Raw genomic sequence first — 18,793 nt, forward strand, 5'->3', positions numbered from 1 at the left:
GATATTAAAGGAACCAATATTTATTTTCATTTTCTATTTCTTTTTCCTCTTCTCTCATCTATTTCTTTTTAGAAACTGCCTGGCTCCTTATTAAATCCCATATACCCAACTGCACAAAAACTTATTTCACACTGCACTGTGTGTGTGTTTGATACTGCATGAAATGTGTCTAGCTGCACGTTAAATCCCGATGTAAGCAAATCAAACAAAGCAATATCAGGCATTTTGTAGCAGTGGATTTTCTGCATCAACAGAGGGTTGGATTAGATGACTTTTGAGTCCCTTTCTAATTCTAGGAGATTTAAGGTTATAATCCAGTCCACATTTACCTGGGCGTAAGTCCCATTGAACCCAATGGAGCTTACTTCTGAGCAGACACGTATTGGATTGCAGCCTAACATGAGAAATCCTACGCTGCGTTGGTCTGTCCTTTTCCCCTGAGTAGCTTCGAGTAGCTTGCTGAAGGACAAAACCAGGAACATCACAGGAATCTCCCTCAAGGCAGGCCATAAACTCCAGCTTTGAAAGGGCCATGGGATTTTCATGCCTATACCAAACAGATTTAATTCATTCCCTGCAACAAAGAAGATTCTCCTGCATCCTCACAATGAACATGTCAGGTTCCGCTGTGTAGCACAGCAGGCAAAGGAGAGAAACATGGAGGGGCACAGGGGAGGCACCCTAGAAAGCGTGCAGGGATGGGTGGGAGAAGCCTGCCTCTTAGGGAGACGTGTATTGGCTGAGCACTGCAGGATGGAATTTAGCATGAATTAAAGGGTTGAGATGCAGCAGAGGCACTAATCCACTGGTCCCAGGCTATGGTCTGAAGGCACATGAGGCCACCCCCTTGCTGAAGCTAAGCAGGGTTAGGTTTGGTCAGTGCCTGGATGGGAGACCGCCTGGGAACCATATGTAAGCCGCCTTGGGTTTCATGAAAACGAAAGCGGGGTATAAATGTAACAAACCAACAAATAAATAACCCACTGTACTGGCCGTTTCATACTGGTTCTCAGGGACTGCGCTGCTCATGTAGATTTTGGCCCAAGATGCATACCATCAAGTTAATGTACAAGAGCCATCCAGAGGGGATTTATGGGGTGGGTGCGGTGGGAGGGCCTTCTCTTTAAGTCTCTTTAAGTGCAGACAGTTGGCTGCTTTCCTGAGTAAAGCGTGGGAAGAGGATGCAGTCTCCCCGAAGATATACTGATGAACCCAGGCATTTGATGCTACTGGCTTTTTCAACCGGGGACTTTGTTGCTTTTGGACCTCTTACAAACGGGGGTGGGGAACCTTTTCCAGCCTGAGGGCCGTCTTTCCTTCTGGGTAACTTTCTGAGGGCCACATGCCACTGGTAGGTGGGGTCAGGGGGAAAGGGGGTGGGGGAATGAACGTCAAGTTCACCTTCGTGTAGAAGGTTCGTTTCTACACACGCTCACCCCTGTCTCTCTGTCCTCTACCCAAGCGAGCAAGAGGCATCATCAAAGTTCAAGGGCGCATCCCAGTCAGGCAAAAATGCTTGGGGTGTGACGCAGGGCCAGTGTGGGGTGTTGTCTGGGAAGGGTACCGAGGGCCAAACAGAGAGGCCTGGGGGGCCTCATTTGGGTCCCAGGCCTCAGGTCTCCCCACCCCTGGTTTAGGGGAAAGATTTCAATTTGCATGACTGAACATTAGAATCATAGAGTTAAAAGGGGCCTATAAGGCCATCCAGTCCAACCCCCTGGTCAGTGCAGGAATTCCTGCTCAATGCAAGAATCCAAATTAAAGCATACCCGACAAGTGGCTGTCCAGCTGCCTCTTGAATGTCTCCAGGATTGGAGAGCTCACTGGAGTTACCTTTTTATTTACTGTTTACCTTTCTCTCCCAGGTATTGTAGTTACATTTCTAAACTGGATCTGATCTAGGAGCATCACGTCCTGCCCTGTATCTTTTTAAACCAATTAATAGCAGATACACATGCCCCTCCTCAATCTTCCTTGAGATAAGAGCATGCAGAGGGTGGACATCGAACCCATTCCACCTCCTAACACAGTCCCAATGAAAATAGCCCCCCCCCCCATGGCTAGTGTTAGCCCAAGGGAGAAACTTCCTTCTCAGGGCTTCTAGTGGAAGCTTCCTTCCTAGGACAGTTATCAGATGGGGGCAAGGGAGCAGAGAAGGTGTCATTGATCTGGGTGGAGGATATAGAGGAATGTGAGGGAAGCTTGCCTACCCTGCAAAGGGGAAAAATACATTAATTGCTCCACCAGCTGTTGACTCTAGTCCTGCCACCATTGGCATGTGGCCCTCAGGAGGTTTTCAAAAAGGGAATGTGGTCCTTGGGCTGAAAAATGTTCCCCACCCCTTCCCTAAAGGGAAAACAGAAGATAGGGATAATTGAGTTATAAATGGCAGAGAGTGGGATCCTATACACTCTTACCTGTGAGCAAGCCCATTGAACACAATGAGTTTACTTCCAAGTAGGCATGTATAGGATTGCACTGGGTGTTACTTTCAGTATTGAATATGCCCGAGTTGTTTGTTGCCAGGATGAAATATAATAACCCCCTCCGATGCTAAGAGAGGCTTGTTGAGTTAGCTTATTTATAATTACACCTGAACAAAACCTCATTTAAGTTTGAAATTGTTTGCAGCAACGAGCAAATCAGGTTCCGTTTCACTGGACTGGATTTTATTTTATTTAGAAAAAATGCACATTAAACGAATTAAGGAACAGTCCTTATTTTATCTAGCTGTTTGCTTTGCAAATGTTGCTTTCATTAAAGTAACGATTGCCCTGAGTTTTAGATAAGGGGGCTGTCTTCTGAAGCAAAGAGGATCCAATACCTTTGAAAACACCATGGTGGGGAAATGTTCTGCACACATATTTTTCCCTTTCTTAGAGCTGTAACAGTGGAGGAAGGTGGGCTTAGAGCTGCCTCGAGGTTTGAAGGGGCTGTTGGCCAGGTGCCCTCTGCTGGGTCTCCTCCATTGGTCAGCTGGCACGATCCAGGTTTACCTGGTGGCAGTCATGAGCAGCAGCAGCACCAATCCACAGGGCTGCCAATCTAGCATCACTCTAGGGCATTGTGGGAAATTCAATTTTCAAATTGTCATTCCCAGGCCCAGCCACACAAGGCTGATTGGAGCACCAGAATTTAAAGGGGGGGGGGGTCAGGGAGGAATCAGTGGCGGATCATAGAATCAGAATAGTAGAGTCGGAAGGGGCCTATAAGGCCATTGAGTCCAACCCCCTGCTCAATGCAGGAATCCAAATCAAAGCATTCCTGACATATGGCTGTCCAGCTGCCTCTTGAATGCCTCCAGTGTCAGAGAGCCCTCTACATCTCTAGGTAATTGGTTCCATTGTCGTATGGCTCTAACAGGAAGTTTTTCCTGATGTCCAGTCGAAATCTGGCTTCCTACAACTTGAGTCCATTATTCCATGTCCTGCACTCTGGAATGATCAAGAAGAGATCCCGGCCCTCCTCTATGTGACAACCTTTCATGTACTTGAAGAGTGCTATCTTATCTCCCCTCAGTCTTCTCTTCTCCAGGCTCAGTTCTTTCAGTGTCTCTTTTCATAGGGCTTTGTTTCCAGTCCCCTGATCATCCTTGTTGCCCTCCTCTGAACCTGTTCCAGTTTGTCTGCATCCTTCTTAAAGTGCGGAGACCAGAACTGGATGCAGTATTCAAGATGAGGTCTAACCAGTGCTGAATAAAGGGTCCTGCTGAGGCACTGGAGCCCTGGCCCAAAGGTGACAAATGCTGACCCCAGATCAGGGTGACCACCTTCTTTCCCAGTATCAATCCAGTTTCAAGAAATGTCTTTCAAACAAGCCAGTCACAACCCTAATTTCAAACCACTCATATGTACAACCAATTGCACACCCTTCAACATTGCACAGATGAAAATAGCCCTCTGTTTCTTGAAACCAGAGATGGGAAGCTTGTAGTTCTCCTGATGCTGCTGCACTACAACTCCCATCATTCCTGACCGCTAGCCATGCTGGCTGGGGCTGATGGGAACTGGAGTAAAGCAACATCTCATTGTTGTTGTTAATCATAAAAATGGTGGCGGTGATTTCTCAAACTTCACAAACCAAATCTTGCCAAACTTTAAACAGAGATCTCGGAGTGCTGAACTTAGCATCTCTGCCTTTATTTAATAAGGTTGCCAATCCCAGAAGGGACTCTGGCAATACCAGCTACATGTGTGTGCTCCAATGTCTTCTTCAGCAGAGTGTCAAGATGAAATTACAGCCCTAGCTTACGTTTGCGATGGGATTCCATTATTGAATGTTCTATATCTAGTTCAAGAGAAAACAATATTCCATTCTCATTTTTCAATTAGCCCATTCATTTCTTATTTCTGCGTTTCTTTCTTCCCCGGAGCCTGTATTCTTTCTTATTTTCTACTTGTGCTTGAGATTGCTGTGTTTTTGCATGCTGCAAATCTCACCATGCCCCACCATTAATCAGTTAAGGCTGCAGTCCTGACTCTACGTACTTGGGAGTGAGCCCCATTGAATTCAGTGGGACTTACATCTGAATAAATATGGTTAGGCTTGTGCTATATGTTTACTTTTAAGAACATAAGAACATAAGAAGAGCCTGCTGCATCAGGCCAGTGGCCCATCTAGTCCAGCATCCTGTTCTCACAGTGGCCAACCAGGTGCCTGGGGGAAGCCCGCAAGCAGGACCCGAGTGCAAGAACACTCTCCCCTCCTGAGGCTTCCGGCAACTGGTTTTCAGAAGCATGCTGCCTCTGACTAGGGTGGTATCACCTCTGTAACCAACAGAAGGAGCCTTTGGGTGCATTCAGTTACAGGCAGGTTTGCATGTGTGAAGCCTTTGTTCTGACGATTCCAAAACAACCACATTTGTTTTAAAACGTTGATACGGATGAGGGAGAAAGTTGATTCAGTTCACATTTAAAGGCAAACCTACCTAATCTGCACTTTCCGAAACAATAGGTGAACCAAAATTTGCACCTCTCCGAATTTTGCAAAGCCGTTCTCTAGCCAACTAATGTGTACAAAAAAAATGCATATTGTAAGGTAAAGTGTGCATTAAAATGCATGTATTAGTCATAATAAAATGCAAAAATGCATTATATTAGGGGAAATCGCTTTGCGAAACTGGATACAAATATCTATATATTAGGAGAAAATCATACTAACATTTTGATGAATATTCATGAAGAACTTTTTTTAAAAAAAATACAAACTGATCTTAAAAATGTGGAGAACTGAATTTAAGATTGGAAAAATGAGAAACTGGGAGTAATTGAAACCGACATAGGGTGCATTCAGACGGCAGTTTATTCCTGTTTCCCAACTTTTCCTTACCTGATAATTTCCACATTTTATTTGATCTTTTACATGATGTAAAACTTACTTCTGGAAGTCCAGCAGAATATAGTGGAAGTTTAGAACTCCATGTTAATTGCTTCCCATAAAAAAATCTATTTGGAGCCTCATTAACCCAGAAAATTGTGGGAGTTCACATTCTCCAGCGTATTTCCTTTTTCTCTCTCAAAAGAAGCGACCGGTAGCCTTTATTTCTACCTTCCCAGGTGGCAAATGGGTCCGTAAGGGATTCCTTTTCCAAAACATTGACAAGACATCTGACAGACATAGCCAGTTTTCCCAGGAGTTCCGGAACTCAACTCTGTTTGACTTGCATTGTGTCAAAGTATCTGTGTTAACCTCCAGCTCTTTCTTATTGGCTGACTTAACATTTTCTGTTTCATTCAATTAACTTGTCAAAGTCATCTGTACTGTTGAGGGGGGGGGAGGCCAACCATTTTCATTTTGCATCATGCTAGTTGGTTCTGCGTTGTTCTGTTTCTAAACTACTCAATCTCAAGTGCATTTTCCCTAGCCAAGGAGTGGGTGTGGGCCCCCCGATACAGACACAGAACTCCTCTCCCTGTCCCATTCCATTCAATGGAATATGCAGCTCCATCTCTACTTCCCTCACCGGAATGAAATGTGGTGACTGATGTACAAAGGAGCCCCTGTACATACTTTCGGGGATCCATGCTGGAGTGACCAGCTGTGGTCCAAAAGTCTGTGAGACTCTGATGGCAGGAGGAGCTTGGCCCATTATCTTCAACCTAAGGAATACTTTGGAGAGCATTGAGATTCCATCCATTCCCCGGATGATTGTGCAGAGTTATATACAACTTGGTAGTGTCCTCTGGCTAACCCTCTCCTTGCCACAACACTGGTAGAGCCAGTGGGTCCCATCAGGGAGCATACAGGGCCGTCAGAAGGCTCACAGCTCCATGTGAATTCTCCATGTTTTGCAGCTGTGGCTGCTACAGGCATTAGCAGGGCCATCCAGCAATGTTGGGCGGAATTGGCTGTTTGGGCCAGCTCCTGAAGGCACCGACCACCATCAGAGATGGAGATTTTGTATTGGTAGAACAAGCCATGCACCGTAATCAATGCCCGTAACTTGCCAGCAGACCAGATAACTGGACTGGGCTGTGAAGAAGAAGGAGATTGCCTAAGCATGACTTGTGGTAACTTAAATGGCCAGAATCCCAATGAAGGGCATGCACACAAATGTGAGTAAGTCAGATCTTGATTTTACCATTTTTGCTGCAGCAATTCCCACTGTCTGAGAAACAACTTGCTGATAAGAAATGGGAAGTTGCTTTACACCAGGTCAAACTCTGAATCTAGTCTAAAATTGTCAGCTAGCTACAGCTCTCCTGGGTCCCATGCAGAGGGCATTCCCCATCATCTGATGTCTGGTCCTTTGAACTGGAGATAACTGGGACTGGGTGAACCTGGAACTGTCTGGATGCTGCGCATAGGAACATAGGAAGCTGTTTTATACTGAGTCAGGCCATTGGTCCATCTCGCTCAGTGTGGTCTACACTGACTGGCAGCGGCTCTCCAGGGCTTCAAACAAGGTTCTCTCCCAGCTGTACCTGCAGATGCCACATATTGAACCAGGGACCTTCTACACGCAAAGCAGATGCTCTGCTGTTGAGTTGCACCCCTTCCCCACATGCTATACCAGTGAGCTTTGCCCCCTTCCCAAACCGTTTAGCTTCAGGAATGGCGTGTTACTTCATCAGTGGGAACTGCTGTGGTGAAAACCTCAAATGAGGATCTACCTGTATATACAATTGCCCCTCATGCATCCATGGTACTTCTTTGGAGCCCAGGTCTATGTGATACTTTGGATAGTCCTGAGCTTGGTATTTGAGATAGTCCAGAGCTTGTTGCAATAAGACAAAGAGGTTTTGTGAGCAAAAGTGTTTTTATTGATTCTTTCTTTCTTTCCTGCCCATACAGTCATTCCCAGCACAGTACAATAACCCGGCCACCCACAGTGAGCATACAACGGAGCATTTCTTTAGAAGGGTAAGACTTTTGCTTAGAACATGATTACTTTACATTTCTTACAAGTTTTATTGATTCATAAGCAAAGGTTTGAGTGTGTACACATATTGGCGGCAGCACATCATTTGTATCTGCATGCCTCCTCTGAAGTGTTTGGAACAGCCCATATGTGATTACTCAGGGAGTCTCCTGTGTAGGCAGCTGACAGTTCCAGACCTGCTTAGAGTCAGAAGTAGATGCATCTTCCACCCATTCTCTGAGCGGTTTTCATGTTTGCATAAGGCTCAGGAAAAACCAGGCAGTGTTTTTCATGAAAACTCCCTGCAAAATGCACACTCCCAATTCTGGTAACCGTAGGTTCTATGAAATGGGGTAAAATACAACAACTGTCCATTCAGAGTGAGGGCAGTAAACACTGCCTTCGCTGTGACTTGACTTTGTATTGTTGTCACATATACAGATCCTGATTGGTTATGTGGCAACATGACATCATGCTGACAATGTGATCTCAGGTTACCCTGATCCCATAATCAGCAAGAAGAAAATCCTCTTTTTAAAAAAGGACAAAAGAAGCTGCTGAGAGGGTCAGAAAACAGGAAAAAAACTCTAAGCCTTTAGAAAGGGGCAGCTGATATGGGGAAGGATCACAGCTCAGTGGCAGGGTGTGAACGTGGTTGTGTGAACGTGTTTTAAATAAATGAAGTCAACAACAATAATCTCCACTTTACAAATGCTGGGACTGGGGGCTGAGGCTAAGATGAAGGTCACATAGTGAATTTATGGCTGAGGTGAAACTTGAACCAGAGACATAATACAACTCAGGGTTGTATCCAGCACTGCTGTTCTGCTCGCACAATAAGCATCTCGCCCAATGAACCTTTCCCCAGCTGTCTCATACAGCCCTCCATGCACCCCTCAAAATCTATTTCAGAGGGTTGGAGGACCCTGTGGAGCAGATTTTGAGGGTGCTCAGGGAGGGGAGAGGAAGGGGAAGTCCTGTTGCATAAGCAGAACTTCGTGCATGCAGCTTTGAAAATGAGACCTTGGGCTCCGATGTCAGTGGGGCTGTGAATCCGCTCCAGGTTTTAGTCCGAACTTTGAAGGAGCTGTCCAAGGTGCCAAACCTATTTTGGTACTGGGTATCAGCACCTTGGACAGCTCCTGGAAAGTTCAAACTAAAACCCGGAGCAGATTCACTGCCCCACTTGCATCAGAGCCACCAGTTTCCACTCATCTCTTAGTGTTGAACCAGACAAGACAATGAGGCTCAACTGTGGGCATTTTTGCTCATTAGCGGCCTTATGGGGTGACTTTAAAGACTGGAAATGTGGTGCTCTGGGAGAGAGAGTGTGACCCTCACCTCTCATGTTCTTCCCTCCCCAGAATTGATATTAGCTCCATGGAGGTAGGGGAAAAAAGACAAGATCCAAATCTATTTGCCTCCCCCCCCCATCTTTGCCATTTTTTGTTGCTGTGGTTTTATGTGTTTTGTTCTGATTACTCTAAATCACATTTTTATTCTACTTGGAAGCCCCCCCCCACCTCCAAACCCTCTAACTTTGAAAAGGCAAGATATCCATTTGGCAAATAAACCAATGTGCACAGCTGGAGAAAGGATGTACACTGGGGAAACATCCTTTCAGGATCTTCAACGCAGAGCAGCTAATTATCAAAAATAAAAATGCTAAGCATGGATAATCTCCTGCGCCACATCTGCTTGGCCCTTAGCCGCTGTGCTATCCTAGCGTCGATGTCACGCAAAATTCCTAAAGATGGACTTCATCTTAGATTTTGCTCATCCAGATGCAACTCTTCATTCCTACTTGGAGTTATCATGCATGGAAAAATTGCACTGCTGGGGAGAAAAAAATGGTTTAGAAAACATAGAAATGTAATGTGCCCCACTTAGTAAAGCTGCTTCCCATTCAACTCCTCTGTGTTGATAATCCAACACAGGCTTTTATAAATCCACCTTGATCAAAGTACATGCAGTAGTGGCTGGTGCCCATTGGGATGGATAGGGCAGGAGGCAGGGAGGCCAACAGTAGGTGGCGCCAGAGGCAATTCCAGGCAGAGCTAACTCATCCTAGCTTTGTCCCTGCCCTCCTCCCTGTTGAGTTTTGCAAAAGCAACACTGAAACTAAAGAGGAGGAAACTGCCACCCGCTGGACTGGCTGTAAGGAAGAAGGTGGAGGTTGGCCACCAAGGGCAGACTGACTTTGATGGGGCAGTGTACCATTTGCCCTAATGGACCAGCCTCCGCTGAGTACACGGTCTCTGCAGCAACCTTCCCCAATTGGGTACCCTTCGAATGTTTTGGACTACAACTCCCAACAGCATGGCCAATAGTCAGGGATGATCTATCTATCTGTCTGTCTGTCTGTCTTTCTGTTATTTTATTTATATCCCTCCCTTCCTCCCAGCAGGAGAGTTGTCATCCAAAACACCTGGAAGTCTGCTCAGCAGGAATTTCTTCTCACTCTTTTCAGCTCTCCTTTGGCCACCCAGTCATAGGAACAGCAGATGCTGCCTTACACTTAGTCTATCTAGCCCAATACTGTCTACACTGACTGGCAGCAGCTTTCCTGGGTTCCATACAGGGGTCTCTCTCAATCCTACCTGGATTGTTGGGGATTGAAACAGGGACCTTTTGCATTCAAAGCAGGTGTTCTTCCACTGAGTGACCGCCCTTCTTCCATTGGGAACTTCTCCAGTGAAACCCCCATTGAAATTCCTGGCATTGTATCGATGGATCTTGCTCAGGAGAACCTCCCCATGGATTGTTCCCTTTGTGGTGACATGTTTTACTCCCTTCCTGTCTTAGATGATAACAGTTATCCCTACTTTCCTCACTATGCAACTCCAAGATGCTCCACAGCAGCTTCAGAAGGAAATTGTCTTCATTGCTCCAAAATTCCCCCAAGTGTGGGGACAAATAAAAATAGAGTTTAAAGGGGGGCTGGGAAGTGTTTAACTGTGGAAGGGCAAGATCTTTAGGGAGTATGCCTACTCAGCAGCTAAACTACCAGCGCCATCTACTGGTACGATATAATAATCTGTTCTATTAAATAAAGTAAAGGATTGAATGGTAGTTTGGAATTGATAGAGATACTGTGTCACTTCAAATTGCAAGTGAGGAATATGATGTTTCCTTCTCTTTTTTTTAACATTTCTCCTTTGCATAACAAGAAAACTAGCATAGCAGAATTTTAGCTGCATCCTCTGTTTCTGATATGCTCAAAATGAAGCCGTAGTCTGAGGAGGTAGAATTATGGACTGTAGCACTTCAGACTGATGTCATATTTTTCATGTTTCCCATGTTAATAAATACATAACCCCCCCCTGCATCTTGTAAAGTGGTACATCTTGGATAGGGCTATGCTTAACCTCACTCCTGATGAGCTAGTTTACTACATGCAAGAGTTTTGTTTTTAAAAAAAGTGAAAATGAGTTGGGTATGAGGACTTGAAAGTTCAGACATAAGGCCAAACCATGCTTTGTTGTGATGTCTGAAACAATATAATCTTGACAAAACATAGTTTGTGAATAGCCCCCAAACATGGATCTGAAGATATGATTTGTAAGTCACAGTCTAGGCAAATTGTAGTTTGGCATTATTACAAGACACAAGCCATGGTTTGAGATGTCATCCCACCCTCAAAGGTTACTTTTTGGGACAGCTTCTGGGGATGTTCAGAGAAGGTAGGGAAAGGGGGAAACTGTACAAACCATGGTTAGCCTGTCCATCTGAAATACAAATCATGTTTGGAATCTAAAGGTTTGTTTTTATGTACACTGCTTAAAAAAGAAAATGAGTAAGTGGTGTATAAATGTTTTAAATAAATAATAAAGCATCACAGACCAGTGTTAAGAACATAAGAACATAAGAAGAGCCTGCTGGATCAGGCCAGCGGCCCATCTAGTCCAGCATCCTGTTCTCACAGTGGCCAACCAGGTGCCTGGGGGAAGCCCGCAAGCAGGACCCGAGTGCAAGAACACTCTCCCCTCCTGAGGCTTCCAGCAACTGGTTTTCAGAAGCATGCTGCCTCTGACTAGGGTTGCAGAGCACAGCCATCATGGCTAGTAGCCATTGATAGCCGTGTCCTCCATGAATTTGTCTAATCTTCTTTTAAAGCCATCCAAGCTGGTGGCCATTACTGCATCTTGTGGGAGCAAATTCCATAGTTTAACTATGCGCTGAGTAAAGAAGTACTTCCTTTTGTCTGTCCTGAATCTTCCAACATTCAGCTTCTTTGAATGTCCACGAGTTCTTGTATTATGAGAGAGGGAGAAGAACTTTTCTCTATCCACTTTCTCAATGCCATGCATAATTTTATACACTTCTATCATGTCTCCTCTGACCCGCCTTTTCTCTAAACTAAAAAGCCCCAAATGCTGCAACCTTTCCTCGTAAGGGAGTCGCTCCATCCCCTTGATCATTCTGGTTGCCCTCTTCTGAACCTTTTCCAACTCTATAATATCCTTTTTGAGATGAGGCGACCAGAACTGTACACAGTATTCCAAATGCGGCCGCACCATAGATTTATACAACGGCATTATGATATCGGCTGTTTTATTTTCAATACCTTTCCTAATTATCGCTAGCATGGAATTTGCCTTTTTCACAGCTGCCACACACTGGGTCGACATTTTCATCGTGCTGTCCACTACAACCCCGAGGTCTCTCTCCTGGTCGGTCACCGCCAGTTCAGACCCCATGAGCGTATATGTGAAATTAAGATTTTTTGCTCCAATATGCATAATTTTACACTTGTTTATATTGAATTGCATTTGCCATTTTTCTGCCCATTCACTCAGTTTGGAGAGGTCTTTTTGGAGCTCTTCGCAATCCCTTTTTGTTTTAACAACCCTGAACAATTTAGTGTCATCAGCAAACTTGGCCACTTGACTGCTCACTCCTAATTCTAGGTCATTAATGAACAAGTTGAAAAGTACAGGTCCCAATACCGATCCTTGAGGGACTCCACTTTCTACAGCCCTCCATTGGGAGAACTGTCCGTTTATTCCTACTCTCTGCTTTCTGTTTCTTAACCAATTTCTTATCCACAAGAGGACCTCTCCTCTTATTCCATGACTGCTAAGCTTCCTCAGAAGCCTTTGGTGAGGTACCTTGTCAAACGCTTTTTGAAAGTCTAAGTACACTATGTCCACTGGATCACCTCTATCTATATGCTTGTTGACACTCTCAAAGAATTCTAATAGGTTACTGAGACAGGACTTTCCCTTGCAGAAGCCATGCTGGCTCTGCTTCAGCAAGGCTTGTTCTTCTATGTGCTTAGTTAATTTAGCTTTAATAATACTTTCTACCAGTTTTCCAGGGACAGAAGTTAAGCTAACTGGCTTGTAATTTCCAGGATCCCCTCTGGATCCCTTTTTGAAGATTGGCGTTACATTTGCCACTTTCCAGTCCTCAGGCACGGAGGAGGACCCAAGGGACAAGTTACATATTTTAGTTAGCAGATCAGCAATTTCACCTTTGAGTTCTTTGAGAACTCTCGGGTGGATGCCATCCGGGCCCGGTGATTTGTCAGTTTTTATATTGTCCATTAAGCCTAGAACTTCCTCTCCCGTTACCACTATTTGTCTCAGTTCCTCAGAATCCCTTCCTGCAAATGTTAGTTCAGGTTCAGGGATCTGCCCTATATCTTCCACTGTGAAGACAGATGCAAAGAATTCATTTAGCTTCTCTGCAATCTCCTTATCGTTCTTTAGTACACCTTTGACTCCCTTATCATCCAAGGGTCCAATTGTCTCCCTAGATGGTCTCCTGCTTTGAATGTATTTCTAGAATTTTTTGTTGTTGGTTTTTATGTTCTTAGCAATGTGCTCCTCAAATTCTTTTTGAGCATCCCTTATTGTCTTCTTGCATTTCTTTTGCCAGAGTTTGTGTTCTTTTTTATTTTCTTCATTTGGACAAGACCTCCATTTTTTGAAGGAAGACTTTTTCCTCTGAGAGCTTCCTTGACTTTGCTCGTTAACCATGCTGTGTTTGGCATTACACCTGAACCATACCATTGTGTAGTGGCTTGGCACATAGACACATATTAACTTCTGCTCCTTTGCTCAAGAACTGGGCCCCAGATAACAGGAGAATGCACTGCAGCCAACTGATGCACCGTTTGACAAGGTGCTGCCAAGTTTTATAGAGTGGAATTAAGAGAAAGGATCTCATTAACAGCTGTTTAAATGAGCTTGCACATGTTGACAAAAAGGGAAATATCCCACTGGACTAACTGATACGGTTATGGAAGAAAAGGGAAGGGAACTGCTCCATCATATAGTCCAGGGCTCTTAACTGGATAAGGCATGTTCTTTTGTTTCCACAGAGAACCTCGAAAAGTTGTTCTGCACAAGGGCTCGACGGGGCTTGGTTTTAACATTGTAGGAGGAGAAGATGGCGAAGGCATTTTTGTATCCTTCATCTTAGCAGGTGGACCAGCTGACCTCAGTGGGGAGCTTCAGAGAGGAGACCAAATTTTATCTGTAAGTATTTCCTACACACACATTTCCTTTTTCAGTTAAAGCAAAAAAACAACTTTGACATATGCTATGAGGAGCGGGTGTTTTGGTTTCTTTGGTCGCTTTCCGGGGGTTTTCCCCACCGTTAACTGAAGTTTTTCAGTATGTTGGGGTCTTATTAACCAAGAGCACAACCGGGCCAGATTGTTATTTCAACCCACACACACACACTTCTTCCTAGTAGTGTAGTGGCAAATTCAGAAGCGCAGGGTCCCCTCATGAGAGTCACAGCCACGCCCCTCCCTTTCCGCTGCTGGATTGAGAATGAAATCCTTGTTATTGCCTTCTCCCACAACCACAGATGTCCCTAGGAGCCAATAAGCATGAAAGGGGAGTGTGTTCGCTATTGAGAAGAGTCTTCTCCGTGGCTGACTCACCTCCTTTCACTCTGATTGGCTCCAGTCACCAGGAAAGGACAAGGAAGCATGTTAGAAGACTTTTCTCAGTGGCTAACACACACCCCTTTTATGCTGATTGGCTCACAGGATGCTGGAGATATAGGGACCCTGCTCCCAAAAAGGTAAGGGGTCTAAGAGTCCCAGATGACTACACCCTGCTCCTGCCGCTTGCAGGCCAAGTTTAACATGTGGATGATCACCTGTTCTGGCATCGTATATGACATCAGATGCAGAGCAGGTGGACGTGGCTTGGCTGAAGTGGCCTGACAGCCCCAATGGGGAGGCCAAATTGCCCGCAGGCCAGAGTTCTCCACCCCTAACCCAGAGGAGTCTTGCGTTGCAACGGTGGACTGGTAGCAATGGTTCAGGAACAGTAGCCTCCCTTATCGGCCAGCCTTAGCTCAGGGGTATAGCACATGCTTTGAATGCAGAGGGCCCCACGTTCAATCCTCGGTGTCTCCAGGCAGGACCAGGAAAGACCTCAGGCAGAGACCCCAGAGAGCTACTGCCTGTCAGTGCAGACCATGCTGAGCTAGCAAGGGACCATCCTGGGAAGAGAGTAAGCAGAGTGTCTTTGTGGACTCTGCAGGATGAGACATATTGCTATCCTGTCCTTTAGGATCCCAGGATCATAGGAAGCTGCCTTATATTGGGTCAGACCACTAGTCCATCTAGCTCAGTATTAGTAAAGGGAAAGGCAGCGACTGTCCCGGGGTTCAGACTGGAGTTTTTCACCAGTCCTACCGGGAGATGCCGGGGATTGAACCTGGGACCTTCTGCATGCAAAGCAGGTGCTCTGCCACTGAGCTACAGCCCTTCAAGCCAGATACACGGAGGGGGGCAGTGGAGAGGAATCCTTGCTGATCTTGTTCAGTTCTACCATACTTTTCCATGAGCTTCATGATGGGACTGAGAAGCAAATCTGGGTCACACACATTGTTTGATGGAGGACAGACCCCAGAATCTGAAACAGTGCATTGCAAGAGAGAACCTGGGTTGAAATTCTGCTCTCCTTTTTTCCTAAGGAGCAGAGAACTCTTCTGTATGGTTTTAAGGGTTTTGGCACAATTCTGCAAATAAAGACCAAGTCCGCCATCTACTGGCTGTGAATCAGCATGGCATGCATCCCAGGCATGCTTTTAGATGAGCTGTGTCAGGCTTGTTATCTGTGTGTTCATTATGAATTGGCTGGCAGCTCTGCAATTCATTTTTCTAATTTGCAATGGATTAGAAAAAAGAAGCTTTGTAAGCTTTTAGCTACATTTTGTGCATTTAGTGCATGTGACATTACCATAATTGCCCTTTTATTTATGCACCAGTAGTGTGGAATTAAGAAATAATGTTTCCATGTCTAAGGGATCTACACAGTTAATTGAGTATAAGAACATAAGAACATAAGAAGAGCCTGCTGGTTCAGGCCAGTGGCCCATCTAGTCCAGCATCCTGTTCTCACAGTGGCCAACCAGGTGCCTGGGGGAAGCCCGCAAGCAGGACCCGAGTGCAAGAACACTCTCCCCTCCTGAGGCTTCTGGCAACTGGTTTTCAGAAGCATGCTGCCTCTGACTAGGGTGGCAGAGCACAGCCATCATGGCTAGTAGCCATTGATAGCCCTGTCCTCCATGAATTTGTCTAATCTTCTTTTAAAGCCATCCAAGCTGGTGGCCATTACTGCATCTTGTGGGAGCAAATTCCATAGTTTAACTATGCGCTGAGTAAAGAAGTACTTCCTTTTGTCTGTCCTGAATCTTCCAACATTCAGCTTCTTTGAATGTCCACGAGTTCTAGTATTATGAGAGAGGGAGAAGAACTTTTCTCTATCCACTTTCTCAATGCCATGCATAATTTTATACACTTCTATCATGTCTCCTCTGACCCGCCTTTTCTCTAAACTAAAAAGCCCCAAATGCTGCAACCTTTCCTCGTAAGGGAGTCGCTCCATCCCCTTGATCATTCTGGTTGCCCTTTTCTGAACCTTTTCCAACTCTATAATATCCTTTTTGAGATGAGGCGACCAGAACTGTACACAGTATTCCAAATGCGGCCGCACCATAGATTTATACAACGGCATTATGATATCAGCTGTTTTATTTTCAATACCTTTCCTAATTATCGCTAGCATGGAATTTGCCTTTTTCACAGCTGCCACACACTGGGTCGACATTTTCATCGTGCTGTCCACTACAACCCCAAGGTCTCTCTCCTGGTCGGTCACTGCCAGTTCAGACCCCATGAGCGTATATGTGAAATTAAGATTTTTTGCTCCAATATGCATAATTTTACACTTGTTTATATTGAATTGCATTTGCCATTTTTCTGCCCATTCACTCAGTTTGGAGAGGTCTTTTTGGAGCTCTTCGCAATCCCTTTTTGTTTTAACAACCCTGAACAATTTAGTGTCATCAGCAAACTTGGCCACTTCACTGCTCACTCCTAATTCTAGGTCATTAATGAACAAGTTGAAAAGTACAGGTCCCAATACCGATCCTTGAGGGACTCCACTTTCTACAGCCCTCCATTGGGAGAACTGTCCGTTTATTCCTACTCTCTGCTTTCTGCTTCTTAACCAATTCCTTATCCACAAGAGGACCTCTCCTCTTATTCCATGACTGCTAAGCTTCCTCAGAAGCCTTTGGTGAGGTACCTTGTCAAACGCTTTTTGAGAGTCTAAGTACACTATGTCCACTGGATCACCTCTATCTATATGCTTGTTGACACTCTCAAAGAATTCTAATAGGTTACTGAGACAGGACTTTCCCTTGCAGAAGCCATGCTGGCTCTGCTTCAGCAAGGCTTGTTCTTCTATGTGCTTAGTTAATCTAGCTTTAATCATACTTTCTACCAGTTTTCCAGGGACAGAAGTTAAGCTAACTGGCCTGTAATTTCCGGGATCCCCTCTGGAACCCTTTTTGAAGATTGGCGTTACATTTGCCACTTTCCAGTCCTCAGGCATGGAGGAGGACCCAAGGGACAAGTTACATATTTTAGTTAGCAGATCAACAATTTCACATTTGAGTTCTTTGAGAACTCTCGGGTGGATGCCATCCGGGCCCGGTGATTTGTCAGTTTTTATATTGTCCATTAAGCCTAGAACTTCCTCTCTCGTTACCACTATTTGTCTCAGTTCCTCAGAATCCCTTCCTGCAAATGTTAGTTCAGGTTCAGGGATCTGCCCTATATCTTCCACTGTGAAGACAGATGCAAAGAATTCATTTAGCTTCTCTGCAATCTCCTTATCGTTCTTTAGTACACCTTTGACTCCCTTATCATCCAAGGGTCCAATTGTCTCCCTAGATGGTCTCCTGCTTTGAATGTATTTATAGAATTTTTTGTTGTTGGTTTTTATGTTCTTAGCAATGTGCTCCTCAAATTCTTTTTTAGCATCCCTTATTGTCTTCTTGCATTTCTTTTGCCAGAGTTTGTGTTCTTTTTTATTTTCTTCATTCGGACAAGACTTCCATTTTTTGAAGGAAGACTTTTTGCCTCTAAGAGCTTCCTTGACTTTGCTCGTTAACCATGCTGGCATCTTCTTGGCCCTGGCGGTACCTTTTCTGATCTGCGGTATGCACTCCAGTTGAGCTTCTAATATAGTGTTTTTAAACAACTTCCAAGCATTTTCGAGTGATGTGACCCTCTGGACTTTGTTTTTCAGCTTTCTTTTTACCAATCCCCTCATTTTTGTGAAGTTTCCTCTTTTGAAGTCAAATGTGACCGTGTTGGATTTTCTTGGCAATTGGCCAGTTACATGTATGTTTAATTTAATAGCACTGTGGTCACTGCTCCCAATCGGTTCAACAACACTTACATCTCGCACCAGGTCCCGGTCCCCACTGAGGATTAAGTCCAGGGTTGCCGTCCCTCTGGTCGGTTCCATGACCAACTGGTCTAGGGAATAGTCATTTAGAATATCTAGAAACTTTGCTTCTTTGTCATGACTGGAACACATATGCAGCCAGTCTATGTCCGGGTAGTTGAAGTCACCCATTACTACCACATTTCCTAGTTTGGATGCTTCCTCAATTTTATATCTCATCTCCAGGTCTCCCTGAGCATTTTGATCAGGGGGACGATAGATTGTTCCCAGTATTAAGTCCCTCCTGGGGCATGGTATCACCACCCACAACGATTCTGTGGAGGAGTCTGCCTCTTTTGGGGTTTCGAGCTTGCTGGATTCAATGCCTTCTTTCACGTATAGAGCGACTCCGCCACCAATACGTCCTTCCCTGTCCTTCCGATATAGTTTATATCCAGGGATAACCGTATCCCACTGGTTTTCTCCATTCCACCAGGTCTCCGTTATGCTCACTATATCAATGCTCTCCTCTAAGACCAAGCACTCCAGTTCTCCCATCTTGGTTCGCAGGCTCCTAGCATTAGCGTACAGGCACTTGTAAGCAGTGTCTCTCTTCAAGTGTCTTTGGCACTTGTGGTTAGGCCTGTGGTAATTTTGCTCTTCTGAATTTATATCCTGTGCCCCTGCTCTCAAAATGCCTACTTCTAGGCCTACCCCTTTTAAA

General features: G+C 45.0%; 1 protein-coding gene across 9 annotated transcripts in view; it reads left to right on the forward strand.

The window, feature by feature from the left end:
* DLG2 (discs large MAGUK scaffold protein 2) overlaps window positions 1-18,793 on the forward strand; it is a 1,398,326-nt gene that overhangs the window by 1,093,571 nt on the left and 285,962 nt on the right. For all 9 annotated transcript variants that reach the window (XM_061628927.1, XM_061628928.1, XM_061628929.1 and 6 more), the window contains 2 exons: window positions 7,294-7,362; window positions 13,689-13,845. In XM_061628927.1, the coding sequence (XP_061484911.1) occupies window positions 7,294-7,362; window positions 13,689-13,845 (226 nt within the window). The remainder of the gene's footprint in view (window positions 1-7,293; window positions 7,363-13,688; window positions 13,846-18,793) is intronic.

This window comes from Rhineura floridana, chromosome 5 (assembly GCF_030035675.1).
Source record: "Rhineura floridana isolate rRhiFlo1 chromosome 5, rRhiFlo1.hap2, whole genome shotgun sequence".
In the NCBI taxonomy this organism is placed as follows: domain Eukaryota; kingdom Metazoa; phylum Chordata; class Lepidosauria; order Squamata; family Rhineuridae; genus Rhineura; species Rhineura floridana.